The sequence below is a fragment of the Aphelocoma coerulescens genome, chromosome 19 (genome assembly GCF_041296385.1).
Source record: "Aphelocoma coerulescens isolate FSJ_1873_10779 chromosome 19, UR_Acoe_1.0, whole genome shotgun sequence".
NCBI lineage: Eukaryota > Metazoa > Chordata > Aves > Passeriformes > Corvidae > Aphelocoma > Aphelocoma coerulescens.
The window spans coordinates 9,324,353-9,352,028 of NC_091032.1; the positions used below are offsets into that span (position 1 = coordinate 9,324,353).

At 45.7% G+C, this 27,676-nt stretch overlaps 2 protein-coding genes across 6 annotated transcripts; one reads left to right on the forward strand and one right to left on the reverse strand.

Annotated features, from left to right (window-relative positions):
- Positions 1 to 5,270: 5,270 nt before the first annotated feature.
- CA4 (carbonic anhydrase 4) lies at positions 5,271 to 20,621 on the reverse strand. Its single transcript, XM_069033347.1, has 8 exons — positions 20,017 to 20,621; positions 11,151 to 11,204; positions 10,593 to 10,763; positions 8,585 to 8,742; positions 8,368 to 8,460; positions 8,020 to 8,083; positions 7,747 to 7,910; positions 5,271 to 6,854 (listed from the first exon to the last, which is right to left on the reverse strand). Exons 1-8 carry the CDS (start codon positions 20,072 to 20,074, stop codon positions 6,669 to 6,671), a joined length of 948 nt encoding a protein of 315 aa, XP_068889448.1. The 5' UTR covers positions 20,075 to 20,621; the 3' UTR covers positions 5,271 to 6,668.
- A 63-nt stretch (positions 20,622 to 20,684) lies between these two features.
- LOC138120563 (lysophosphatidic acid receptor 1-like) lies at positions 20,685 to 27,272 on the forward strand. 5 transcript variants are annotated; one of them, XM_069033342.1, is made up of 2 exons: positions 20,685 to 21,292; positions 22,899 to 27,272. In XM_069033342.1, exon 2 carries the CDS (start codon positions 26,070 to 26,072, stop codon positions 27,036 to 27,038), a length of 969 nt encoding a protein of 322 aa, XP_068889443.1. In that variant the 5' UTR covers positions 20,685 to 21,292; positions 22,899 to 26,069; the 3' UTR covers positions 27,039 to 27,272. The 5 variants fall into 5 exon arrangements, with proteins under 5 accessions (XP_068889443.1, XP_068889447.1, XP_068889445.1 ...); XM_069033346.1 differs by having other exon boundaries at positions 25,013 to 27,272; XM_069033344.1 differs by lacking the exon at positions 20,685 to 21,292 and having other exon boundaries at positions 21,557 to 25,140; positions 26,046 to 27,272.
- The last annotated feature ends 404 nt before the right edge of the window (positions 27,273 to 27,676 follow it).

Genomic DNA, 27,676 nt, shown 5'->3' on the forward strand with positions numbered 1-27,676 from the left:
TGTTTTAAGGGGCTTTTGCCCCTTTGGAAGTGTCATCCTTCATTTCTCTCGCATAACAATGACCACTTAAGGCTCTTGTTCTGTTTCCCACAGTACTAAATTTAATATGCACAGCCATAATATAAATAAATGTATGATAACTCTTACTCGAATCCATGAAAATGTATGTTATCCCTGAGGAATATCTTTCTGTAAAATGTCCTCCACTTGAATGAAAGGAAAACTGCAGTTTCCCACCATTCCAAACCGGGACAATAATTTATTTTGGTGATGATTATAGTGGATATTTTTGATTCAAATGTACAATAGTAAAACTGACAGTGTTTTCTTTTGTTTGTGTATTTTGCTTAAAATAAAAGATTACTCCAAAGGAAGGCATTTGAGGAAGACTGCTTGTAGAGAGGGGCCAGATTTATTTTGGCTGGCTGTGCTGGCCTCTCAGCTGGACAGCAACCTGCACAAATCCAGTCCTTCAATCACTCTCCTTTGCCTTTGCCACAATAATTTTCATGCAGAATCCCTCCTGGTGCTCAGCTGACTGATGCTGACAATCCTTTGCAAGATGTACCAAAGACTTTCCAGCAATTTTACTGCTTAGGATTCCCCAAATGTTTGAAATACCAAAAGCTGAGTGTGTTGTGGGCTGGTCACTTGTATTATCTTAAATTTCTGCATGTCCACAGTTGTGCCGTGCCCTAGCTGGGATTTTTTTCTTTTGGTAGGGCCCTAATTGAATTTTTATTTCAGAATATTGCTGTTTTCATCTAATCTTTGTTTCCTGCTGGAGAGCCCCTCATGTGCATGGTTATTCCCTGGCTGTGCATTCCAGTCTTTGTTGCATCCCTGGTAAAGCTGAATTTTGCTGTCACTGGTGGGGATTTTTTTATTTTTTAAACAAAAGGGGAAAAAGGAGCAAGGGATGGGAGGAGAGGAAAGAGAGGAAATTACCCCCCAGTGTTGATGTTCCTGATGGTAGAGGACTCATCCAAGCTGTCGCTAGAACAGTAAATTTCATGTTCTAGATCTTGCTGTGCACGCTGCTTTTCCTCTGTCACTGAGTTAAACTCTCCGAGGGGGTTCCGTGAATCCCCGCGTCCCACAGCCCTTCGGGGAACCCCTCGTGTGTGGCTGCTGCTTCCACCGAGCTGGTGCCTCTTTCCTGAGGCTGAATCTTCCCTGAGGTCCTTTAGCACTTGCTAAGAAGCAGACAGGCAGCGTTTTGCTTTTCCACAGGCTTTCCGTGAGGCGTTTGTACCTCGCGGGCTGCGGATTGCCCGTGGGCCCGCCGGGCCTCCGCCGCCACAATCCCACACAACTCCCCCACGGCTGCAGCGGAATTGCACCGGAGTTTGGAGTGTTTGTGTTTTATGAGCTTTAAAGGCTGGGTTTTTAGAGTGAATCAATCTGCTTCCATCACATGTGCGCTCCTGCCCGCGGGATTTTAAACCCCAGCTTCCCGTTTACGGCCTGGCACTGCCACAGTAACAAGGGGACAATAGGAACCCGTTCCGGGGGGCTTCATGTGGGTGATAGCAGAGCTGGTTTTGCAGGGCTTGATAAGAGACCGTGTTCCTGCCAATCAGAAAAAAATACTTATGAAAGAAATGGTTATAAAACCACTGGAGTAAATGGAGCCTTGGCAATTGCTCCCAACCCAGCCTGTGGATTGAGCTCTCTCTCCACACTCCTGGGACTGTCCCAGCTCCCGGTTCCCAAAATGTTTGAGCTGTACCAGTGATTTGGAGCCCTGAGATGGAAATGAGTGGTGAATCCTCCTTTTCTCGGATGTGTTTGGCAGGAAGGGCTGCATAGAAATTGGGGCATCATTCACAGAGATCTCAGCTGTCAGGGCTAGAGAAGCCTCAGCACCTCCACAGTTGATTTTTTTGTCTTTATCCTGCTCTTTTAAGATTGAAACTCCTTTTGTTTTCCTCAGGGAGGTCACTGCTGCTCTCCCAGGATTATTCCCAGGTTTTCTGGTAGCTGCTGGGCTCCAGGACATGAAAAATTATGTTTTACTGCCTGTAAGAAAAGCATTTTGTGTAAAGGTGAGAGCTTCGTGTACCACAAACTCCAATGATTGCAGGTTGACAAAGATACTGCACTCTTGATAGGGATTGTCTATGATTTATTTAGAGTTTAATCTCGACATCAGCACAATCAGCAAAATGTAAAACTTCTCTGCCTTTCTTTCTCTCTCATAAATTCTTCATAACCACCCCCAATCTGCAAACTCATCCATCAAGATCTCTCAGTGTGCTGGGAGCAAGGAGCAGCCCTGGTGAGGTGGGGAGAGGAAGGGTGGTGGCATTCTAAAGGTAATTCCACTCAGTGGAAACCAATATATTTTTGTGAGGCAATAAAAAAGGAAGGACAGGGAAAAGTTTACATTGCTTGGAGTGGATTGTGGGGAAACAAAACCCATTAAAACAGTGTCAGCTGTCTGGGTTTCTTTTACATCAAACTGTATTTGAGTAGTGGATGTCTAAATCACTTCAGAAGATATTAATAGGTAAAAGATAATAAAATAACCCAAATTGATTACTATCTTATACCCTTTGTGATGTAACTTTAAATGCAAATTGCATTCCACTGCAAGAAGGGAAATAATGTCCCAAAGGCATTTCAATTAATTGCTGTAGTTAATTACACTCATAATTTTACTTGTGTGACTAATTATAATCAGGTTTTAGTGGTGTATATGGATTTATTTCTGATACTAAAAGCCCCAAACAGCAGGTTATTTTTGGGAAATGCATTTAAACCTCATAATGAAAACTGCATGTTCCCATTCTCAGCAGCTGTCTCGAAGGAGCTGTGTCTGTTCAGGGGGGGTTTGGAGGAGATCAGGAAGGAAAAGTGTCCTGGCTGAGGTCACTGTGGCCCTGCTGTGCCTCCAGCTGGAGTTTCATTGCCTTTTCCACAGGTACTCATAATTTACCAGTAAATCCTATATTTCCTTTCTTTAAAAATCCTATTTCCATACGATTGTTTTTCACAGCCACCTCAGTTCCCAGGTCATTTGTTTCTCTGTCATTGCAGAGTTTTTAAATCCCATCTCATTTTAGTGCTTCGTGGAAGAAAACCACCAAGTCTACTTTTAACTCCATCAAAAGAGCCTCCAATCTCCAAGAGTAATAATTTTTTATAAAATCATTTATAGAATTATATATATATATATTCTATCTATATATAGAATAATCTTTATGGAATATAGAATAATCTTTATATAATACTTTGTAGAATAATAGAACCATTTAGGTTGGAAGAGACCTTTAAGATCATCGAGTCCAACTGTGAATTTTGGGGTGTTGCTCCTGGGCAATGAGATCCCTGTCCCTGCATCAGAGAGGGTTGATGTTACACCTGGTATTTATTAAACTCCACCTTTCCTAAACTCTAAAAGCAGCCTGGGAAGTTTGATTGGCTTCTCTGTATCTTTCTTTTTTTGACTACAGGTGGATGAATGGATTTTTTCACATGGATTTGCTGTGTGACATCTTTTTAACAGGGAGGGTGCTGGCAAGTGCTGTTTTCCCCATGGAATCCACATCTGATGGGCAAGGAAGGAAAGCACAAAGGAAAAAGCTTTATCCTTCTCTCCCAGCAGTCACAGAAAACTAATTTTGTCCAGATAAGTTCATTTTGAGCTGGTGTTTTGTCACAGGAGGAGCTGACTGTAAGTGGAGCTGCCAAATTCCTCAGAATTCTTTGTGGGTAATGTAAATATGTTTCTTGTGAGTAATGGTTTTGTTTCCTTGTCTCTTGGTGCTTCCTGAGAAAAATGTCTTGCTGAAAACATATTGTATTAGGAATTTTTTTGTGCCTGCCCCTGCTGTCACCCCTTGCTCCCCTGATGACTGGGAAGGAGCGGTGCCTTCACCTCTCACACCTCCGGAGGCTGCTCTCGAACCAAGGCGCAGCCCAAATCTGGGAAAGGAGTGGTTTAGGATGGGTTGTACAAACCCCTGTTTGTTTTACTTGTTTTAAGCCCAATTGTAGTTGCCAGTACTGTTTGATTTTCCCTGGGACTGCAGCTTTCAGCCCCACAGTCATCAACTCTGGCTCCACATATGTGAAATGGATCAGTGCAGTTCTGTGCTAACTCTCCTGGACATGGGAAAAGAATGTTCTTGCTGGATCCTTCCAAATGCTCCTGTTCCTCCCCCCACCCTTTCCTGTATCATGCCTTGGCTATTTGTCCTTCAGGAGTGACTGTCATTTCCTGGTGTCTTCACAATAAAAGAATTTCATGCCAAACGTAGCTGAGACAAAATTCCTGAAAGTCAGCACCTTAAGTTACCTGTGGAACAGCAAATTGCTTTTCCAAAGCCATCCTCACAAAGCAAATCAGACGTCCCACTTGAAGCCTTCTTGTTTTTCCTGCTTTTTCCGGGGAATAGCTTTTGCTGGGGTTTGGGTTTTTTTTATTCCCTGCGTTAATCCTGGTCCTGTCCTTGGCATGTCCTGCCCTAGAGCAGAACCTGGGTGCAAAGATGACCTCTGCCTGTGGGAGAGGACAGAAAGAACTCAGTCCCTGTCAGAGGTGCAGATGGAGCATTTCCCTTCTCCTTATTGCCACAACACCGAGCCACTCAGTAAAAACACTGATCCTTGTCCAGTGAGATTTTATTCACACCGGGGTTGGTGCTGAAGAGCTCTTAGAGAGGACTCACCCTCTTTCCATCAGGTTTTGTTCTTCCTTTTAGTTCTGTTTTAACCTATCTCACAGTAAATAAGATGCTCCCACGTTGTAATTGATGGCTGTGCCCTGTGATTTATCATTTATCATTGGCAGTAGATGACAGCCGAGCTAGATCCTCCAGATTTTATTCCAGCCTTTAGAGAGCTGCCTGTGAAATGAGAATTGAGGAAGTAATCTGAAGGGAGAGGGATGGTGGCTCTTGCAAAGGGCATTTCTCAGGTATCCTGAGGAGTTCCCTGTGCTGGGAGCTGGGTGGGGTTGGGCACCAGCCCTGCACACCTGGGCAAGGTGCCAGACTCCAGGAATCTGCTCCGTGCAGAGAACACCCTGAGGTTGTGAAATAGAGCCCCAGAACTCTGCTGACAGTAGAAACATCCCAAGGTGCTGCAAATCCATGCCCCCTGCCCCAGAAATGCAAACCCAGCCCTAAACCCAACCCTAAATATTGTGAAGAAAACAGGGGGTGAAAAAAAGTCACATTTCTCTTCTGACAGAGTTTGTGGATTCCCCTTCAGCAAGGACGAAAGAAATAAAAACTCAGAACAATTCAAATATAGGTCTGTTGTTCACCTTTAATATTTCATTTCTGTTTGCTCCTCCAAAGATTTTCAGTTACATAAAAATACAGTTAAAGTATTAATCTTTCATTTAAACTTGAATAGATTCATTTGCTTTCCCATGTTGGGGGGTTTTTAAAGCTTTTATGATTGATTAATATGAAAATAATTTCCCCCCACTTTGGTGAGCTGTGGTTGCTCTCCCTGCCAGGATTTTCCTGAAAATATATAAAGTCATCTCTGCAAACATTGCCCTTAAAGAAAAAAAAATACAAGTCTGCTAATATGAAATCCTATTTCAGTTTGGCCAAAATCTAAAATCCTAAAAGAAGCTGTAACATATGGCACTAGCCAAAGAGAATGTTACATCCCCCTTCAGAGAGAAAACATGAATAATATAAGGAAACCCCATTTCCCAAGATATTTTCTATAAGTCACTGGGTAAGATCTGAAGGAATTGGTGCAAATCACAATCTTCTTGGAAAAAACTATGAATCTTGACCTTATGTGAATATTGCAGGTATGCTACTATAAAAAATTCTATATATAAAAGAAATATATATATATATATGTGCATATATATATATATATAAGAAAGAGCCATTTGTTGAGCTGTCCTATTTTATTAGGCAAATAAGAACTATAAAGGATCCTCAGGGTCTCCTGCTTCAAAAGCAGCCCTCCAAAGAGAGGGAATTTCCACAGATGTGCCTCTGGTAGGTGGGGATGAGCCTCCCTGTTGCTTCCCAGCACATCACATTGGCCATGGCATCCCAGAGAAGGATGAATAAATAACAGAGGAACCTGATAGCCCCAGTCAGATCAGGTGAAAGGAACCCAGCGTCCCTATCTGAAATGAACTGAGATATTCTGAAGGAAGGAGGAGGGATTGAAGTGTTGGGTGAGTGCCCTTCCCTAGAGGGGATGAGGCAGATGCTGCTCAGCTGTGTGTGAGCATTTCATCTTTGCTCTGTGTTGTACCTTCAGGTAGGACAATGTGGGATTATAGGAATTGCTCCACATTTCCCTGTCAGATCTGCAGTGCTGAATGTAAACATGCTCCAAACCAACCCTTCACAGGCACTTAAGAGCAGATTCCTCCCGAAGGTTCTCTGTGCAGCTCCTTCCAGTGCTGGGTTAAAACTACAGGATAATCCAGCCTAAGGCTTTCTCTAAGTGTTTTGGCTTTAAAAACTGAATTTTTCATTTCTTTATCTCACAGTTCCTTTGAGTTCTGGTGGTTTGGGTTTCACCAGAGCAGCACAGAAGTCCTTGATTCATGTCTGGAGGAGGAACAACGTTTTTCTGTGTTGGGACACAATTCATGGGAGGCTGAGACAAAGAACTGAGAACAGCAAAAATAACATCAAATAAAGGACCAGGATGCTGAATGAGGTGAGAAAGGCTCAGTGGGACAGAGGGCTCAGGGTGCAGAGCAGAGGCAGCAGCAGCAGCAGCTTTGCTGTGGGCAGGGGGATGCTGGCACTGGACCAGAGCACCTTGCGGCCCTGCAGGGGCTGCGCCGGCCGGAAATTCTCCATCATGGGAGTGGAGTTCTTCCCATCAAAGTGCAGTGCTGAGAACTGGGACAGCTGCAAAACAGAACAGGCTGTTAAATCTTTATGCCAGAGGGCTCTGGCAGTTGTTGTGCTGCAAACCTGCGGTGCCTGGCTCTGTTTTTGAACTCGAGGGTTTCATGGGTGCATTAAACCTTGCAGGAAGCGCCGTGGCAGAGGCTGCTGGAGAGGTCACCAACTGATGGCTCCTTCAGCCTTGGAAATCACGGGCACTTCCTTTCTGTGGGAGCCAAATGCTTTGTGCAGCTCCAGGACTGGTTCCCCCAGTGCCCCTGACGCACGCAGCCCCGGGCCCGTCCCCACGTCACGGTGACACGAGGCAGGAGCACCAGGAATTCTGTCCTTGTTCAGATTCCTGGCTGCACTGAGTGACACTGGGCTGTTCTGGGGGCACTGTGAGCACACTGAGAGCACACTCTGAGTAAGGAGCTGAAATACAAGCGCTGGCTCTGGGCCAGGCTGTGCAATCTCTGCACAGTCTGTGTTTTCCAAGCACTCATAATTCCGTCTCCTCTTCCTGCCTGCAGGTCAAAAACGAGCTGCTTAACGCTGATGCTAATGGGCTCAAGTTTTGGATTTGGAATTACTCTGTTCTGCTGTCCTGACAACAGGAGAAAAGCCGTGGAACTTGGGAGTGAGCAGGTGGCAGCAGTGGAAGTGCTGCTGACGAAGCGCTGAGCTTGGGCACTGACCTGGGGGGTGTTCTTGGCTTTCTCCTCACGCCGTCATTTCCCCTTCCTGCCCCTTTCCTGCCATTTTCTGAGGGATGATTTAATAAGGTAGATCAGCTGGCACCGGGGAGCACGTTTAAGCTGATGCCAAGAGAGTGTGTGTGGGGAACAAGGCAGCTGTGGTGTCACACTGCAGGCAGGCAGCAGAACCTCCAGGCTGTCCCTCTGCCACTCACCTGGGGCAGGCTGAGCTCAACTGGCTTCTCAAATATCGTCCAGATGACGCCCTCGTAGCAGTCAGGGGTGGTGAGGGACCCCTCATACCGATAGTACCTCCCAAGGTCTTCCTCAGGTGGGAGAAGAGAACTCAGTGGCAAAGGATCCATCTGTGCTGATTGCCCTGGAAAAACCATGGGGGAAGGTCCCTTGTAACGCTTGTGGCTGCAGGTTTGGCTCACATTTGTCTTCACCCCGCACAGCTTGTGAAATCCCTGACACCAGACTCTTACCTTTGTATTTAATATTCTCTAATTCACTTAACAGAGTTGCATAGTTTTTATTTTCTTCGTCAGCCTGAAAGGGAAATATGTTGATTCCACATCGTGTATTTCTCTACAAGTGGTTGCTTTTAATTAGTGGTGAATAAAACAGAAAAGGGCCACAAGAAAATATAACAGCAAGCAGGATGTAGGAAAGGGTAGAGGAACTCAGTGCTGGCAGAATGCCTGCAGAAGATAGGGAGGCTTAATTCTTGGGCTACTGTACCTGAGATAAACATAAAATATTGACATAAACAATCCCTCAGCCAAACTGCTGGCTGGGATTTGAGAGGGGCAATTGAAAATTTCACTGCCTACCTTTACAAAGAAGGCCAACACAGCCAAACCATCTGGAGTTTTCTTGGCTTCTGTCACATCTGAAACATCTTCTCTTATGTGGACGACGTGAAGCTGGAACACAACAGCCACGGGCAATTATTTTCACCCTCAGACTTCCCTAGGGGAACTAGCCAATAGGATCTCAAAACTCCAGAGTTCTGGAGTGAAATCCATGACCCAATGCAGTTTCACCTACCTCCATGGGGTATTTCTCTCCATCTATGCTGTGCTCTGAGCCAGGGATGCTTTGTGGCTCACCTGGGACTCCCCAGTGCAAATGGAATTCTACTGCCTTGTATTTTCTCCCCAGACCTCCTCCTCCGACTTTAGGGGATGTGTTTAGTGTCACTTTAACTGAGGGGAAAAAAAAAACATGAATTGTTTTAAAGGAGAAGATCAGATCCTACATTAACAGCATGTGAGAGCAGAGATGTTCTTGAGATTCAAATTTATCTTCAAGTTCTCGCTTGGCTTTTCAGACTGAGTGTTCCAGAAATTCTGCTCTGCAGAAACCAAACTCTTACAAAATCACAGCTGAGATTAATTTGAGATGAATTATAACCATTATGACCTGTGGAGTCTGAGCTTCTTATACCTCTCAGAAGACCCAATATTCCTTCATTTCTTTCTAAGAAAACCCCCTCTATCAAAGTAAATTTGATCCCAGTTTATTTGGGTTTTAACCATCCTTTTAATCTCCTGTTATCTGCACTGTAACATTTCCTTTGGGCAGGGTTTAAAGGTTTTCTGTTTTAATTTTGAGCAGTGCTGTGATTTAAGCCTAAATCATACATATCTGAGATATATTTTAAAATTTTACTTTGTAAGACCTCCACGTTAAGCACAGCACTTTTCTTTGCATAGGAAAATTCTGGATTGCAGCCCCAGAGATTTCATTTCTGTTCTGAATTCCAAATTAACTTGGAGAGTGCATGAGTCATTTAGTTCCTTTGCTTTTTAATCTGTAAATGGATGAGTCAGATGTCTTTGTGGGCTTTGTTTATTTAGCTTAAGACCTTTGAGACAGCGACCTTTGCTATGTGCCCATCATGGAAGATAATGAGGTTTTAATCTCACCTGCAGCCTCTAACTGCAGCTGTAATTTAAGCAATAACCTTCTCGTTTAGCACACAATCGCTCAGAAACAAGAGATTTTAAAAACCCAGATTAAACTCCTAATCCTTATGCATGTCTGGGGAAGATGAGAGTTATGAGCTATCCTTATAAATATTAATTTTGGTGTAAGAGGGACTGTAATTGGACATCCTGGAGTATCACCCTCTAATGGGAAAGTCATTAATCCATATATGAGTGAAAAGTCAAAACATTCCTTTTTCTTGTGGTCTGCCACGATAGCAATGTTTTAAATTAGAATCTCTGGCTATTAAAATCTCCCCAGGTGCCTTCCTACCTTTCCCTTTGAAATCAGGAAATATTTGCCACTTGCTACGTTCTGCTTTAAGGATCTGGCAGTTAAAATAACCCATCCAGGATTTTAAGAACACCTACAGGTAACTTTAAAAAAAAAAAAAAATAGAGCACAGATTTATTTTTAAAGTTGAAGTAATTGAACATAATTTTGTTGGAGCAGCATCCTCAGCATTGTGAAGGAAGGTGGAGGAAGTGGAGCAGTTCTGAATTACTGTTCATTGATTCACTGTTTACTGATTCACTAAGTAGCTGATCAATGTTAGATAACTTCTGTGTGCAGAGAAAACAGAGCTAAATCTGAGAAGAATATAGCTCATTATTTAAAGAGCTAATAAGGCACAGCACTGTGAATGACTTTCCCACACGACGCTTTTCGCCAGCAGAGTTCTTTGTGCAGAGGCAAGAGGTGGAAAGGAGAAGCCCAGAAATGAAGGGGTTTCAACAGAAAATTATAAAACTCCGCCCAAAATTGTTGTTCTGGACCCCTCTGCCCACCTGCCCCCAGTCCTGGACTTTGGGTTGGGGCGTCCAGCTCTGCTTCTGCACAGAACCAGTTCCTGCTGAGACGCTCAAGGGCCTTGTCCACAACCCCAAAACTTGATAATTCCCACAAACTTCTCAGACACCTTTGGCTCCAGAGGTGTTCTGGGAGTTCCACTTCTGAAACAGAGGGGTGAGACCTCATCTGTGCTTCCCTGCTGTCCTCCAGGGACGTGGAAGGCACGAGGGAAGGCCCAACCCAATCCCACAAGAGCAGGTTGGGCAGTACTTGCCTGTGTGGCCATTATTTTCCACGTCCCACTTGGCAGACCCCTTCACATCATACCCTTCAAAAGTCAGGGGCTTGAGGCTCTTGTCATAAACCACATTTCGGGTGACAATGTTGACAGGGGACTGTTTGCTGCCATTGCAGGCCTTGTTTATCTGATGCCATCGAAGAGGATCTGTTTAGGGATGAAGAAAATTTATTTGTTTTTTTTTCCCCTGTAGACAGCAAATCCTTGAGAAAGCCAAACCACCCAACCAAATTGGGAAATTGGAGACATCACTCTAACTTCTGGGGTTACTTTTACATTTGTATATTTACATTTTTACATTTTTTTGTACATTTCTACATTATCCTTAGTTGACACAAAATGAGCAATTACCACAAACACTGATATCTTCAAAATACCTTCTTTAGCACTGAAATGGTGACAAATAATGTGACTGTGGTGAATTAAAGGCTGAGTTGTGTGATTTTTTTTTTTTTGCATTATTTCTCTCAAGAGCCCCTTTGCAAAGCAGAAGAATCACCAATGTGATTGGAAAAGTAAATTTCTTGGCAGTACCTTCACACTGTGGCAGCTCACACTTCTGGGACCGATAGCACCAGTGGCCTCCCACTAAAAAAATTAAATAAAAACATCAGGTGAAAGAAAATCTGAACAAATTGTGCCCCCAAAGTGCAGCAGGGAAACGGATTAGCAGCTCTGCCCTCTCTAGATCTCCTCCTGGTCTTTCATAAATCACTTTATACCTGTTAATATCCCCCCCCAAACCAGTGCTAGCAGGAATCTTTAGGACTCTGGATCATCAGAATTCTGGATGGGTTGCAGTCCTAAAGAATTCGATTTTCAAACCTTGGCTTCCTCAACTTCTTGAGGCAGAAGTTCCACATTTGAATACACACAGTGTTAAAGTAAATTTCCTTTTATCAGCTCTGCACTTGCCAGCCTTTCCCAGACTTGTAAATTCACTTATGCAAGAGGACTTATCTCACCCCGTTCCAGGAACTCCTTTAAAGGTTACTTGGTGAGGAATTCTGAGAAATGAAGGATCTCACTTCCTGCAGGCCCTGGAGGATCTTTGGTCTAACTCAACCAGGACCCATCCCACATGGATGGATGCAAAATTCTTCAGCAGAACATCTGAATTTCACTTTTTCATAGTCAAAAGAAATACAAAATTCAGAGGATAAGAGCTGATTTAACTTTATGTGTTGATCTAGTTAGGAAAGTAGGGGCTGTTTTGTTTATCCCAAGCTGTTTCAGTGGCTCTTTATTTATTCTAAACTTTAAATTGACTTTGACAGGAATAGTTCTCTTTGGCTATTTAACTTTAATCCCTAACAATTCAAACCCTCTCATAATGATGATTAATACCACACCTTCTGTTTGCTTGGGATTAGTAAATTATAGACATTTTAATAAATAGCTAATCAATTTTAAGGACAACTATGGAGGAGCCCTGTCACTTGACTGGTAATTACCTTAATTTTTAATTTATAACACACCTGCTGGGAGGCTCAGAATGGCTTTTAACACCTTTATCTTGATATCAGTGGCATAACAATAGATCCATCTATTAAAGATTTAGAAGTTACAAATAGAGAATTGGAATAAAACCTGAGCAGCTGTGGCACAGAGGGAGACCTGGTGGCAATAAGCAACCTTAAAAAATGAGTTTTGCTTTTTCTTTCACAAAAACGAAATTTCTGCTGAAAACTACAAGCAATGTTGCCTCAATTTGTAGTTTAGCAAGACTGGGAAGAAAAGCAAACTTTGCTTTTTTTGTGTGGTAAGAACTGCAGGGATTTCTCTGCTGTCGTTCCATTACTATTCCTTAATTATCCAAAAAATGGCTTTGACAAGCTTTTATTCTTTTGGCAGACACACAAAACTTCACTTCCCAGCCCTTATTGTTGCATTTTTCTCTCCAGGACAGTGGCCTGGGCTCCAGCAGCTCCGAGCTTTTCCTCATCCCCACTGGGCAACAGCAAAGTTCCAAGCCCAGGATGTCACCAAGTGCCTTAATGGATATTCTAATCAATAAATGCCAGGAGAATTCCAGGTGAGCTGATCTCCACACAGCCTGGGCATGCTCCACGTGTGCTTTTTGCACGGATGAAAGACTCCAGGTGTGTTTTTGGCAGCTGCTCAGGGGTCAGCGTGAACTTCAACAACCCCAGCACCCCGGGATTGGGAGTTTCTTGGCAGTTTACACATGAACAAACCTTCAGGAGGAAAAACCTGGAATAACCCAGCAGGAATAACCTGGAAGGATTTGCTCCCAAAGTCTTTGGGATGGAAAGCAGAGGGGGAAGCTGGCAGGTGAGAGCTCCAGGCTGGGCTCTTCCAGGAGCTTTCACCGGGGTTGTGCAATGGAGTGGGAGCGTGGCCCGGACATCAAAGCACTTCTGCAATGCAAATCCAATTTTCCAGGCGATCTGAGCCACAATTGGGAGTGAGGGCAGCAGGTTCCTGGGGTTCAAGGCTGTGGAGCTTTTAAACCACAAAAATCAAACAGAGCCACAGCAGACCTCGAGGGAAGGGGAATCATCCCCAGATTGTGCTGTTGGTGGTCCTGAATCAGTGTCTGTGTGCCAGAGGGGGAATGGGAATGGGTTATGGAGCCTTTCAGTGGCAAATCCACGTCCCACCCTTGTCAAACAAAGAAATCACTGACTTTTTACTACCTGAACAGGTGTCTGGCAAGTTCTCTCAAACTTGTGGCTTTCAATCACGTCTCAGTATAACTGAGACATGAACATACAAAATCTTTCAGCAGGGGCATCCAGATGACGGGGAGAAAAAGTTTAATAAAATAAAATTTAATTGTAAAAATCCAGCCCTCAGTGAGGCTACAGCTGCCTCACATCCAGCACTCAGGAGTGTTTAATAATTAGTGCCTGATTTTTGCAGCTTTCCACCAAATTCCTGATGTCTCTGAAAAAGGCAAGAACTGTGTTTTCCATCGAGTCCTTATCACACTTGTGGTTGGATGGTATCACTGAAGTAGAACAGCACATAAATTCAGCATTTCATAGGAAAAGGTCCTTGAAGCTGTTAAAGAACGAGTTAATTAAGCATTACAGAATGCCTGAGCAAACAGTGCATTCATGTTTATTGTGAATTAGGGGGTTGGTTTTTTTTGATTGGCAGCCATGGAACATTGGGGAACAGGATCTTTTGTGTGGGGACTGCTCAGGAGGAGCCACACAAGTCCCTGAAGAGGAAAATTTGCATTTGGATTTTATCTGAGTCGGATGTGACGCCTCCCTCCCTATAGGAACATTGCATTACAATGGTTCTTTCTTCCCCTGAGCTTTGGGGCTTTCTTTCCGAAGCAAGAAGGGAAGATGTCCGTGGGTTTAGGCATGATTATGCCCTCAGGCATGTTGTCCAGGCCACTTTTAATTGTCTGAACGGCTCCTGCCACTTCCCTTAGAAGACTTTTCCACAGTCTATTAGTCCACACTGTCAGGAAATGTTTCCTATTTAATTGCTTACATTTTCCACTTCCTTATCTGCATCCCATCACTCCTAGAAATATCACTGAACCACCCTAAACAATTCTTTTCTTTCCCTGGTGTTTACAACATCCACATAATTCCCTCTTAATCTGTAATTCCTGTCCTGGCTTCATCCATCTTTTGTCCCATCTCTTGACAACCTTCTCTCTCTCCACCTTCCCACCACCCCCACTTCAAAATCTCCCTCTGAACCCTCTTTTTTACAAGGTCTGGGGACCGCTCAGATCCCACCCTCACTGCTCTTTCAATCAAACCTCAGCTCCCACATTCTTTTTCCTGTTGTTTATTTTATTGCTGGAAAAAATGCAGCAGAAAGTGGGGCTTTCGCTGTTTTAGGGGTGGGTGGCTTTTTTGGTTTGTTTTTGTAGCTGAGGTGCTGAAATCGTTGCTGTGATATAGAGATAGAGATTGAGATATGCACACCTGGATCGCTCTATTGTCAATTAAATCTTGCTCTTACATTTTGTTATGGATCCTTGATTTAAGTGGTCCTGTACCATCCCCACATTGACTTTATTTGGTTTAATTTAGAGTAGGGTTGGACTGGGCTGGCTCTTCCTCCACAGAGGTCAGAACAGTTAAATTTAGGGAGTCTCTCTTGGCACGTGAGCAGTCCCACTTATCTCTGCCTCTTCCTCCTCGAATTTACAACTGGTTTCCTGAGCAAAGCCGCTTCTTGCCACGGGGGTGGCCGAAAAAAACAATACAATTACGTATTGTTTACATTTTATTGTAAACGATTTCAATTGTTTTCGCTATCAAGCCTCGTTTGGAAGCTCGAGGCAACAAAAATAAAATATCCCTGCAGTTGAGAACTCCCTCTCCTGTCCACTGGCCCAGGACAGGACGGTGCTGCTGGCTGGGGGCCAGGCTGGGAGCAGCCCTGCCAAGGTGCTATTGTGTGATCTAGGAAAAGACCCTTCAGCTCTTTGGATCATGCTCAGATTGTCTGAATTCCGTAAAAGTTCCGAAATCGTCTTTCTCCCACTCGTGCCCTGCTTGCTGCCCTACTTGGAGCTGCTGGGAGCCCGGAGCGCTCGGGGTGCTGAGGGACAGGCGGTGGCAGGCTGGCTGAAAATGCCCTTTTAACCTGTTCGTGTGCACTAAAGAGTCACTAAAACAGGGGCTAAACAGACTCTGTTTGTGCCTCTGATAAAGTGGCTCGGGTTTATTCATTTTATATGTCGCCAGCTGTTTTTATTGAATGTATTGAGCCGCTGGGAGTGTGAGTGACCTTTATGCCGCCAGCAGCCCGGGACAGCAGGAATATCCTGTGTTGCTTTTTAATTCAAATCCCTTCTCTCTTTCAGCTGAGCCCTTTGTTTGTCCCTTTAGCCTCTTGACACCCTTTCAGCCACATCCTGCCTGACCATTCCCTGTTTTCCCGGTGCTCCCAGGGCTGGATTCCCAGAGCCCGGGGTGCCCTCAGTGCCAGAGTTCTCACTGCTCGGTTGTCCTCGGTTCTCAAATCCATCCTCAAAACCTGCTGGCACCTTTGGAGCCTTTTCCACGAAAATGGCGAAAGCTGGGTTTGCATGTGGTTTATTTTTAGGTTTGGCTTGTCTTGAGCTCACCCTATTTTTAGCTGGCTTTGTGGCTTTTTTTTTTCTATTTTTAGTGCAAAAGACAAAACAAGTTAAAAGCAATTATTATCTAAGCCTCTCTTTCTAATTAATGAGATTGCTGAGCACAAACTGAGCATATAGACATGAGACTATTTATACATTCCTAAGCATTACACATCCTCAGGAAGCCCCAGTCAGCCCCTTTGACAGAAAAATCAGTTCCAAAAGCTCACGTCGAGATTTGTGCGTCTCCACAAGTGTTCATGGCCATTCGCTGCTCTTCACTTTCAACCTGGAATTTTATTTTTCCCTGTGATACACATCTTCATGCACGTCTGCTGCAGGATATGATGGGGAGTGAGCCCTGAAAATCAGCTTTATTGTGGTGGTGAAGCCTTGCAAGCATCTGATGCGAGCAGTGTTTATAATTTGCACATGCACACATAAATCACATGCTCAATGAGGTCTTTGGAGCACTTACAAACTACAGGAAAAATCCAAAGAGGGTCGAGGATTCTGGATGTTCCCTATTAACATCTGCAAACGACTTCCTTTGTGTCAGAGAGTGAGGGGAAGGTTTTTAGCTGTGACCTGGGATACTCTGTTGTGGATATGTGCCCTCAGAAATGTCCTTTATCAAAGACAGACGCTTTCACAAAAAATGAGTATCCAGGGCTAAGGTGATTTCCTTCTGTGAGGGCTTTCGCCTTGCTTTGTCTAATAAAATGCAGTTCAGAATTCTTTCTTTTAAAGTGTTTTAAAAATTGAATTCAAACAAATCGCTTGGTAGCTTTGCTGGCCTTTTGCAGTCTTTTATGCCGAGCTTTTGATGGCTGATCCTGTGGCTAAAAATATGACAAAAATCTAATAACAAGCTATTGGATATATTCTGGAACACAACAAAGCATCTCCTGCAATGCCACAAGCAGGGAAAAGAGCCTGCACGGAGACAGACCCCGGACTCTGCAGCTCTTCTAGGAGACCCAAAGGCTTGTGCTGGTTTTTTGGACAGCTGAGAGAAAGTGTCAAAGGCTTTTCTGCTTCCAGCCTTCATCATCTCAGTGGAAGAGCCAGGAGGATCCGTGGCTCCCGTTTTCTGCAGTACCACAGGGCACAGCTGGAGCAGATAAGGGATATCCCAACCCTCAGCTGATATTTTGCTGTGGGAGAAAGGAGAGCAGAGCAGTGTCACTTGTCACCTGCTGAGGGTGGCTTCTGCCACGCTCCTGTCCTGTCCTGGAGCTGAGGAGCAGCAGGAGAGAGCCCTGGGATGCTGGAGGAGGAGGAGGAGGTGATGCAGCACATTGAGGATTGATGGCTCTGGTGTCCTCCTGCCAGCCAGGCTGAGCCTGAGGAGCTCTGGGAATGGGATCGGGGTCTCTCTGTCCCTGCGCCTTGTGTGCCACCAGAAACAGGGAGCAGAGGGCTCTTGGAGCTGGGATAGCGTGGGAAGGATCAGCTGAACAAACCCCTGTGTGCTCAGGAACCTTGGTGTCTATGCAGGCATTGCTCCCTCGGGGAAACCAGGGATAAAACGGAGCAGGATTCATCCTCATGCCTGGGGAAGGGGCAGCTTGGATTCAGACCTGATGGAAACACCCTAAACTCCTCACACGGGTAATTCCATAATTCCTATGGCTCGCTGCCTTTTCTCTGTGTTCCAGGTCTTACATTGCATTGATTATCCTTCTTTTTTAATCAGCTGAAAATGCAAATTTTCATCCCAGAGTGTGTCCGAGTGCAGCAGCGTCCCAACTTTGCCAGCCCAAAAATGGATTTGGAGCCCAGCCATAAATCTGTGCGCAGCCCACACCATTAGAACTGGAAAGGGAAGAAGTCACAGCATCTTGGGTTTTTTTTTAAAGCTGCTGATGGAGCTCTCAGGGTTTTTTTGTACCTGAATGGCCCTGAGGAATCCTCAGGATGAGAATTGGTGCTGACGTCAATGTCCGCATGGTTATGGAAATTTAATGGTTGTGAAGGGTAAAAGCATGTGAGCAGAAATATAGAAAATTAGGGGAATCTAATCTCATCTAAATTAGAGGAATGTCCTATCAGGCATCAATCTTTTGGAGCACCAGAGCATGGACTGTGGGAGATTTGTCTCCTCATGGCTGAGTCCTGCTCTGTGATAAAGCAAAAGGTTAAAACGTGCTGGGGTTCATTCCATTCCCCCTGAAGAAAATTAATTTTCAGTAACACCTGGAGCTTGCTGTAACCCCACCCCAGAGCTGCTGGAGGGATGGATGGATGGATGGATGGATGGATGGATGGATGGATGGATGGATGGATGGATGGATGGATGGATGGATGGATGGATGGATGGATATCCCTGCTCTCTGAATGGCACAGTAATAAAGCCTCACTCTCACAAGGTTTGGACTATTCCTGTTGGAAATTGCAGATGTTTTGTCTCTCTTTTCCCCCAAAACAACACCAGAGGTTCCCTGAGCTCTCAAAGGAACCAGAGAAGAAACCTGAGGTGCATCAGTTCATCTGTAAATGGAACTTGCTGCGATCTGGATGAGCCAGAGGATGAGGGGCTGGGCAGAGGTTGAGGGTGATGGTTTGATCTCTGGGCAGATGGCTGCACTACGTGCCTCAGTTTCCCTCTCCCACCACAGGGATAATGACCCTTCCTTCCTTAGAAAGCCCTCTAAGGACTGTTAATCCTACTTTTAAACCACAGGTGCTTTGTTGTTAAGACAAGGCTGGCAGCGATTTAAAAGATTAGCAATCAGTCACTTGACTGTTTCAGTGTGGTGAGTTATGAACTGCCCAGGTGGGTTAAATGAGCTGATCAGTGCAGATCACCCAGGCTGGTTCTGAGAAGTGGCAAGACAGGGAAGAAATGCTTATTTAAAAAAAAAAAAAAAAAAAAAAAAAAAAAAAGAAATACAACAAGAAAGGATTTCTTTCAGCTGATTCTCAAAAGTGACATTTCTTGAAATGTGTAGCCTTTAAGTTAATAAAATGTATCCTGTGGAGCTTCTGCCTGAGGAAAGGTTTGGTGGAGAGAGCAAGTTTCTCGTGTGTTAATGACTGCACAATTTGGTCCTTGCTCAGGCAAATATGTGGAAATAATCAGGGTGGGTGGGAGGTAAATAATGCCCTCAAAATACCAAATATGCATTCCCTGTATTACTTCCTTCTGGTAAAGAGAGAAATCCTCATAATTGACACTAATCTAATAACGCCACAAAGGTTTTCTAGAGAGTCTTTCGGGTTTCCCCAGTAATAGGGCAGCAAATTTAGCAAAGTGTTAATAGCCAGGAATCAATAGCAGGCAAACACGATTCCAGACTTTGGAAAAGCAAAGGCTCTTGGCATTCCTGCTTGCCTGCCGCACGTGGGGGCAGCCCCTGCACAGAGAACACCCCCGAACCGGGGACTGAAGGAGAGGGAAGGGATTGGAACTGCCAGGTAAGAATCTGGAAAAGCCAAGCTGCTGAGGGATGGAGAATTAATTAAGAGCAGAGGAATGAACCCAGGGAACCCCTGCAGTGCTTCAGGCGCTTTGCGAGCGCCTCTGAACCTTGATCTGCTTTAAAACCTTCTCCCTTTAACAGATCTCAGGGCAGCACTTCCCCCTGATAATGCTGGATCCCTCTTTCCCTCGCTGCACTCTGCTCTATTTTAGTGCAAACAATGGACCCCTCGTCACTTTTACGAGCTGCAGTGTTTAATTTCGAGGCTCTGCGCTGGCATTTGCATAGGAGAGGGGATTTATTCAGTGTTGCAGCATTGCTGATTGAATAGAAGGAGGGGAAAAATACCTTCTCCATTTTTCAATCCTAATTATAGATCGTTATTTAATTGAGCCATCCTAAGTGCAGAGTGTACTTATAGTGCCCAGGGAGCAAAAATAGATGGGGCTGCTGGGCTGATGCAGCAAAGACATATTGTTCTTTCTCCCTCAGCAGAATTTCATCTTGGATCACACACAGCAAAGCAAAGGGAGTAGAAAATTCAAACAAGAGATTTCTTTCAAGTTTAAAGGAGATTAAAAGATAAAGAAATTGTGTTTTGGTATTTTAAATGCACGTACATAATAACGTAGAGAGATCAAGTCAAAGCTCATTGATTTTTCTTGGAGGAGGAAGGCAGATAGAATCTCTAAAGGTGAAAAGAAACCCCCAAAGCACTCATTCATTCATGAGAAAAGCCTACCCGTGATAATTTACCACAAATAATAAAAGGCAGAGAAATAAATACATCATCCTCCATTTACCATAGAGAAGAATCAGAGAGCCTTCACTGTATGTCCTGATAGCCAGAAACAAATCAGAAATGAGAGCAACCTTAACACGGGGTTAGAGAGAGCAGGGAAGGACTTACCTACTGCCTCTGTCTTGAGAATGTGCAGGGAGAGCAGAGCAAGGAGCAGCAATTCCATTCTCTATTTTAAATAGGCTCAGTGTTGAAACCAGAATTGATTAGACTCCTCAGGATGTGATCATATTTCTGCTCTCAGTTTTATACTGGAGTAAGTAGTCCAGGACAGACCTGAAAGCCATAGCAGGAAGGTGAACTCCTCCCCTTTGTAATTTCTCCAGATTTGCCCTGCTCCTGATTTGCCTGAATTTATTCATTCTCCAAAGTGAATGGCAAAAGGAGTGAGGCTTTCTGGCACTGAGCAAGGAGCCTTTGGTGAATAACTCAGGCTTTGCAACCTGCACAGGTTTAGCAGCCTAGGAGTAAAATGTGACGTTTTTATTTACTGGAGTTTTTCTCCTGGCAGCCCCATGACATTCAATTAATACGTGTGTTAAAGTTAATATTTCCTTTAAAAAAACCCCAGTGAAACAAATAAAACCCCAAGTCCGCCTCATTTCTGCCTCGCAGTTCTCCAAACAGGATTGGAGTTGATTTGTGGGACTGGAAAATGGGAATTCCATGTGCAGCAACAGGAAATGTTTATTAGGTGACATACAACACCTTACGTATGTAATTAAGTAATGATAAATTTTTTTAATAATCCTTTTTCTTAACTTTCTGCTTCTGCTGCTGTAGTATGATATCTATACAATTTTTTTTTTTGTCCCCTTTGTTTTCCTATCTAAATTTTTAAATTTCACATTCGGAATTAAACATGATTATGGGCCAACTCAGACCTTATGTTCAACAAAGTGACACAGCTTTATCATAGACACAGGATCATCTCTGGGACTTCTGGGGGTGGATTTTGATCCAGCTGAGGAAAGCAGATGAGGCAGTGAAACAACTTCTTCCCCAAATGTCCATGGGGTGCAACCCCAAAGCTGGGATGGGTGGAAGAGGAGCAGGAAGCCCATGAGGGATGGGCAGAGTGATGCGAGGTTACCGCAGCTGATCTGAGCGTGCAGAGTCATCCAGCAGAGGCTGAGTTCAATTAAAAGGAGCCCAGAAAAGGCTCCCTGCCTCGCCCCGGCCCTGCTGCTGCCACAGAGGGGTCGCAGGGGCTCAGGCCCGCAGTGACACCCGCACAGCTGACTCGCAGCAGCTCCTCTGCTCACAAAAACGCGGCTATAAATAACATCCCAACAATGAAGATCTGCTGCGGAGTGTTTTTCCATCCTGCGCTCGGCCGCTCCGGGCTGCACAGACGCCGATCTGCCTCGCACATGGTGATGAGGTAAATAATGACTGCAGGGGGGGAACAATGAGGGAATTCGTGGCATTTTGTCACTTCCGAGCGCGGAGGTCTCTGCGGAGCCAGGTGAATGCTGAGCACGTAGAGCAGCAGAGCGGTGCCAGGCGCTGGCAGCCTCCAAGGGCATCCAAGAGACAATTCCCTCTTCCTTGGGATGGTCCTCCCTGGGGAGCTGAACCAACATCTCTGTCTTTTTTTGTTGTTGTTGGTTTGGTTTTTTTACTGTTTTATTTCTGTGTAGTCCTCTGCTCAGGATTGGAAAACTGAGGGTTAGAAGTTTTGGTCTTGAAAATCAAGACCAAATCTTGATTTGTTTCTTTTCTTTTTTCTTTCTCCTTGTTTCTTAACCTCCCAGCCTGTCATTATCAAAGTGGTAATAAACTGCCCTGCAATCACGTTAATCAAGCCTTTGTTTGTGCTCGAAAGTGAAGGCATACGCAGAGAAAGGCATTCCCTCTCCTTACAAACCCTGTAATCTATATAAGCAGGGCTGGCATCATTGGATCTCCTTATATTTATTATTTCTAAAGAAACTCCCCTGACAGGTGCTTGGTTATCAGTTCTCGATGGCATCGTTGCACTTCAGCGTAGTTCTGATTCCTTTCAAAACCCAAACTGCCCTGAGGTGCAATGATGCCATCGAGACCTGGGTGCATTTTACATACAGACTTTTGGACTCTGAACCTGAAGACAGGAGAGGATCTTGGTCAGAGGAGATGACACAAAGCGAAGCAGGGGATGACAGCAGATCGCTGAATTCCAGGCTGGTTTTTCCTTGCAGCTACAGGGTAGGGAAGGACAAGTGGGAATATCAAATCCAGTGAAAACTGGACCTATTTTGTGGCCTTGAGAGCCACAGCAGCAAAGGCTGAGAGGGTGAGACTGGCTCGAGTCCAAACCCTGGTCAGAGATGAGCTGAGCCAGGAGGGATTGTCCCTGCAGCGGAAGCACTTCCAAGGGATTTAAAACACAGATGGGTTTTGTGATTAGCAGTGGGTGATTGGGAATCCCACCCTGCAGAGTGAGAAAACACAGAGTGCTCTTCATTTAGTTGTGTGTTGTCATTTTATTCATTAGAGTTCCCACGCCACTGAACAGGAAATCTGGAATTTCAGAGCTCTCGGTGAAGCAGAAACATTAAAGCTTCATCTTCCATGTGCAAACATGGGCTGGCTCTGATTCTCCCTGAGTCTGCTGTACTGGGAATGTTGTTCCAGCACCAGGACATTCCATGGAACAGCTGGGAGCAGGGATAAGATTTATTCTGCCTTCTTCACACCCAAATGGTCAGTGGAGAGGCTTTGTTTGTCACACACCTGGTGTCAGGTGTTTATCCAGGTTTCTCCAGGTTCTCCAAAGGGATCGCTCCAAACCTGGGAGGCAAAAATTCCCCCAGGAGAGAGGCTGGGGGGAGGAGAGAGCTCCCTGTTTTCAAAACAGCTCCAAAAAATCTTGGAAGGAGATCATACATCCAATTTGTGTCTTCCTCTCTAGAAAGGAAGGCTTTAATCTGCATAAATTGAAACATAAATTGGATAAATAGGCTCCTTATTTGTTACTCCCTTTCCTGACTGTTTCTTCCTTGCAGGCCTCATGATGCCCATTGAGAGGCTGGGCAGGTGGATACTCTGATCCCACAGCTTTGCTGAAGCTCATGGCAGTGAAACTTGGATTTGTGGAATGATTCTGCTGAGCTGCTCACGTTGCTTGACATTTTTTGGCCCAGGTTTGGTGTTTGCAGCGTGGTGACAGTGCAGAGCTGAGTGCAGGGACAACTGGGAGAAAGCAGAGCCATCACATTTCCCACGTTCTGGCGTCAGGAATTGAGTGTGAGTTCAGGGAGGATGCGGCAGGGAAGAAAGCAGGGCAGAGAAATCCCTCATCCTTTGAGAACCTGGATTTTCCTGAGTGCACACGACTTTGCAAGTGACACCAGATCACCCCTAGCTCAACCCTTCTCCTCCCTGTGCTGTGGGATTCCTATTTCCGTCACAAGGCTGCCTCTTTTCTCCTGGGGTTTCAGGCACAGTTCCAGTTTCCCCGTGAGCTGTCAGCACAAACGACACGGGGCTGCTGCGCCTCACCCCAAGGTGAGGGTGGGAGCTGTCCAAGGGTTACTGTGCAGAGCTGGGGCTCAGCTCCTGGACGAATTCCCTGTTTTGGAACTTATTTTGGCATGTCCCAGCTGGGGCTCTTGTTCTGAGCCCTTGTGGATCCCACTGGAGGCTGAGAGCTGCAGCTGGGGGCAATTCTGAGGCTGAGAGCTCAGGTGGGTGGACTTGGATTTTCCAGAGCAGCCACTTGAACCGGCACTAAAAAATCAGCCTGAAGCCTCTCGTGCCTCTTTCTCAGTCTCTTCACCATGGCCAGTGGTTATTGTCTTCTCCACAGGCACAATCACCAGACAATTCTACAAAATGAGGCCATTTCTTACACATTCATCAAAACAATTTGGGCGTTCAGATAAAGAAATGTAAAAACAATCACAGAACTAAAAAAAAAAAAAAAAAAGTTGCAGAAGGTGAAATCAAGATAAATATAAATCAAAGGCCGCCCACAGCAAGGTACAGTCAGTGTTTGAGGTGTCAGCCTGAGATCCTGGAGATTGGATTGAGTTCCCTGGAATTCTGTGTCACCTTAAAGAAACACTGGCATCGTTCTTTCCCCATTTATGGGATGCAGATAACAATTTCCTCCCAAGTGTAGAGTGAGGGTAAATACAGGGAATGCTGCACAGTTCCTGGAATGGGGGAGTAGAAAATGCCCTTGAGTAGAGGTTGTTCCGTGAAGAGGCTGGGCTTTAAATTCAAAGTATTTTTCATCTGGTTTTGGGAGCTGCAGCTGTATCACAGAGGGTTGGAATACACAAACCTGGGGTTTCTGTATATTAAAGCCCACTAAAAAAGCAGCTCCCACACTATTGTGTCCCTTAATCCAGCAACATTATGCTAATTTGTATGCAATTCTATTAGGGAAATCAGATTACAAATCTTTTGTGGAGAGCTATTTATACCACTTGATATTACTTTAATTATATTCTGTTCTCACATCGTTTAGTGTTTTGTGCTCAAACACCGAATTTTCAAATTAGAGCAACTTCAAGCAGCGTTTTCAGGAATATCTGGAGCACTTTGGAGCCCAAATTCACAGATAACTTATTTTTAGCCGCCAGGATATTTTCAAAGCCGTTTTGCTTTGTGGATATTCTGCTCATCCCAGGTGTCCTGTGCCCCCCGGGCCGTGCTGCCACTTCTGCTGCGAGTGAAGGGATTTGCTGGGCTGGCACAGAGGTGACAGAAATAGTGGGGCCCTTGTTCAGCAGCAACCTCACACCAGAGGTGTGGCTGCCAGGGCTGCACCAGCTGGGATTACAAAGGGTGGTTTATCTGGGACACTGGGAGAGGAGCATTTTGTAGGATGTTCAAACACCCCCAGGCTTGATTGATCGATTCTCAGCCCTTATTTCTATGTGATCATCTGAAACACTTATTGCTTACTTAGACTTGTACAAAGTATAATCCTCGTGGGTAAAAAGTGTATTAATTAATTATAAAGTATTCCTAGTACACAAAACCTGGGCATACTAACTGCACATCAAACCGAATATGCTTTCCCACACTTCAACAGAAAAAAAAAGGCCTAGAATTCCCCTTTATAAACTCAGAATTATAGCCTAAATTTCTTACATTTTTAATTTGGCAGGGCTATCAGGGTTCACAGATTCCCAGTTGCTGCTGCAATGATCAGTGCTGAATGTGGGAGCTCAGCTGAGCTGCTTGGCACGGCCGTGGTAGAAAATTGTGACCAAAGAAGGTGAATCCCTTGTCAAAGTAACAACAGAATAAGAATTAAATCAGAATAAATAACGTGGCTGTACCTGGATCATTGCCCTGCTCACCTGGACTGCTCAGGTGTTTAAAATCTCCCTGCTCCCACTGCACTCTGTATTTTACTCCAGCAGTGCCCTCTGCTGAGAGCATGGAATGTGTGTCCCGAGAGCTTTTTTTTCCCCCTAAATCTCGAGTATTTTCAGTCTAGTTCTCAAAAATCATTTGCATTTTAAAAGGTGGAGAAAGAAAAGATAAAATTATATCGATGATTGTTTATTAATGAACAAGACACATTAAATAATCACAAAACATCCTGTGGCAAAGGCATGGGTGCCATGGTGTCTGTTGGGTTTTAGCTACGTTCTCTTGCAAGCATTAAGTGGGAAAAGGGCATTTTCTGGGCTGTTGGGGTCCGGGTTGGTGACACAGCACTGATGTTTTATTTCAGCTCCCTCAGTCACACACTCCCCCCTCCAAACCCACAAAATTCTGCTCCCCCTTTCCTGACTCTCTAATCCTTCGTGATCTAATTAATTTGTGAGTTACAGCCAAATTCACTTCACTCCATTTTAGAATATCATTGAAGGATTTTAAGCTGCAGACGTGGCCACTCCTCTCCCCAGGCCCTGGCCAGGCTTTGCTCTTGTCAAAGGTTGCTTTCAGCAGCTCATCTGTGTGGCAGATGTGTTTTGCAGTTTGGGCTATCCTAGCAACTCAGAGGTGAGCAGCAGAGCCCCGAGCTGGTCACCCAATTTAAAGCATTCGAAACCACACCTGGTTAAAGTTTAATCCCTGTCACGATGATGATGTGGCAGCAGGAGCTGCGTGTCAGGAGTGCTTCTGCGCCTGGGGATCGAGGTGGGAGCTCTTAGGGAGTATGGGATGAGCAAAGCCGACCTCGTTAGGGGCTGAAAGGAGGATTTTCCACCATGAATGGATTCCCCAACTGCTCTGCCAACTACACCAAGATTTGGAGTCACTACTTGGTGCTCGCCCTGGGCATCCCACAGCTGACCATCAACGTCACCTCCGTCATCTTCAACTGCACCGTCATCTTCATCCGCCTGGCCACCAGGGACCTGCACAAGCCCATCTCCATCCTCTTCTGCAACCTGGCTGTCTCTGACCTCTTCACCAGCTTCTCTGGCTTTTGGATTTCCACGCTGTTCATCACCAACCCTGACATCACCATCTTTGGCTCCAAGGACATGCTGGCTCCCTATGCCCTGTACACAACGTCCATTCTGTCCACAATCTACAACCTGGTGAGCATCGGCGTCGAGCGCTACCTGGCCGTGGCCGAGAGCATGAGGACGAGGTTCAGGGTGGCCAGGAACCACTCCATCGCCGTGGTCTTCATCAACTGGGTCCTGGCTTTCTCCCTGGGCTGCCTGCCGCTGATGGGCTGGAACTGTCTGCACGCAGAGAGGAGCATCTCAGTGCTCTACAGCCCCTTCTGCATCAACTACCTCGTCTTCATCGCCGTCCCCAACATCGTGGTGGCCTTCATCGTCCCTCTGTTCACCTACCTGAGGATTATCATCATCCTGAGGAAGAGGAAGCTGAGGATGCAGGCGTGTGGCCAAGCCATGGGCACCTACAAGTCGGCAGAGACCCAGGTGGCCAGAACCAGCATCTCCATCTGGCTGCTGGCGCTGGTGTCCTACACCCCGCTCTTCATCGGGGTCATCTTCGACGCCACCAACCAGCGGTGCCACACCGACCTCTACCCCGGGGTCTACATCTTCAGGAACTGCACGGCCATGCTGATCACCATCACCTGCCTGGGCAACCCCGTCATCTACACGCTCAGGCTGCGCACGCTGGGCGCCAAGCTCAGGGCGCTGCGGTGCCTCCCCGCCAACCGCGTCCGAGCCTGCACCATCGAGAACATCTAAGTGGGGACGGCCCCGCTCCAGCACGGGCCAGAGACGGGACCCAAACCCCTGCAGCGGCTTCAGATGGGCTCGAAAAACGCACGGCCGTGGCCCTTGAGGCCCTGGAGGCCCTTGAGCGCCTTGAGCACCTTGAGGACCTTGAGGCCCCTGAGGCCCTTGAGGCCCTGGAGGCCCTTGAGCACCTTGAGGCCCCTGAGGCCTTGGAGGCCCTTGAGGACCTTGAGGACCTTGAGGCCCTTGAGGCCCTTGAGGCCCTTGGTTTGGCGGTGAACGTGGGGGATGGTTGGACTCGATGGTCTCTGAGGTCTTTCCCAGCCTTGGCAGCTCCACGGTTCCCTTGGTGGGGTGCAGAAAGCAGCCCAGGCAGTGGTGGGATGGGGGATGAGGCCTGGGGGATCCTCCCAGCCAAGTCCCTGCAGTCCCTGCGCCTCTGCCAGCGGCGGGCACCCCGCTCTGCCCGGCTGCTCAGGGGAGCTGTTTTCCTCCAGGTAAAAATAACTCCATTAATGGTGTTTACTCTGTGTGGGAACAGGCTGGGGCCGCGCTCGCTGCGCTCTCCTCCCTCTCGTGTGGGTTGTGGCTCTGAGGAGGGTTAAACAGCTGCAAAATTCCCAGTAATTTGGGGGGAAATGGTGTTT

Excerpts from the sequence above, each read along its gene's own strand:
- CA4 (XM_069033347.1), bottom strand. The coding sequence starts at position 20,074 with ATGGAATTGCTGCTCCTTGCTCTGCTCTCCCTGCACATTCTCAAGACA. Across the intron at positions 8,743-10,592 it reads GGAAAATAATGGCCACACAG|TTAAAGTGACACTAAACACA; the intron begins GCAAGTACTGCC and ends TTTTCCCCTCAG. Across the intron at positions 8,461-8,584 it reads GAGAGAAATACCCCATGGAG|CTTCACGTCGTCCACATAAG; the intron begins GTAGGTGAAACT and ends GTTGTGTTCCAG.
- LOC138120563 (XM_069033342.1), top strand. The coding sequence starts at position 26,070 with ATGAATGGATTCCCCAACTGCTCTGCCAACTACACCAAGATTTGGAGT.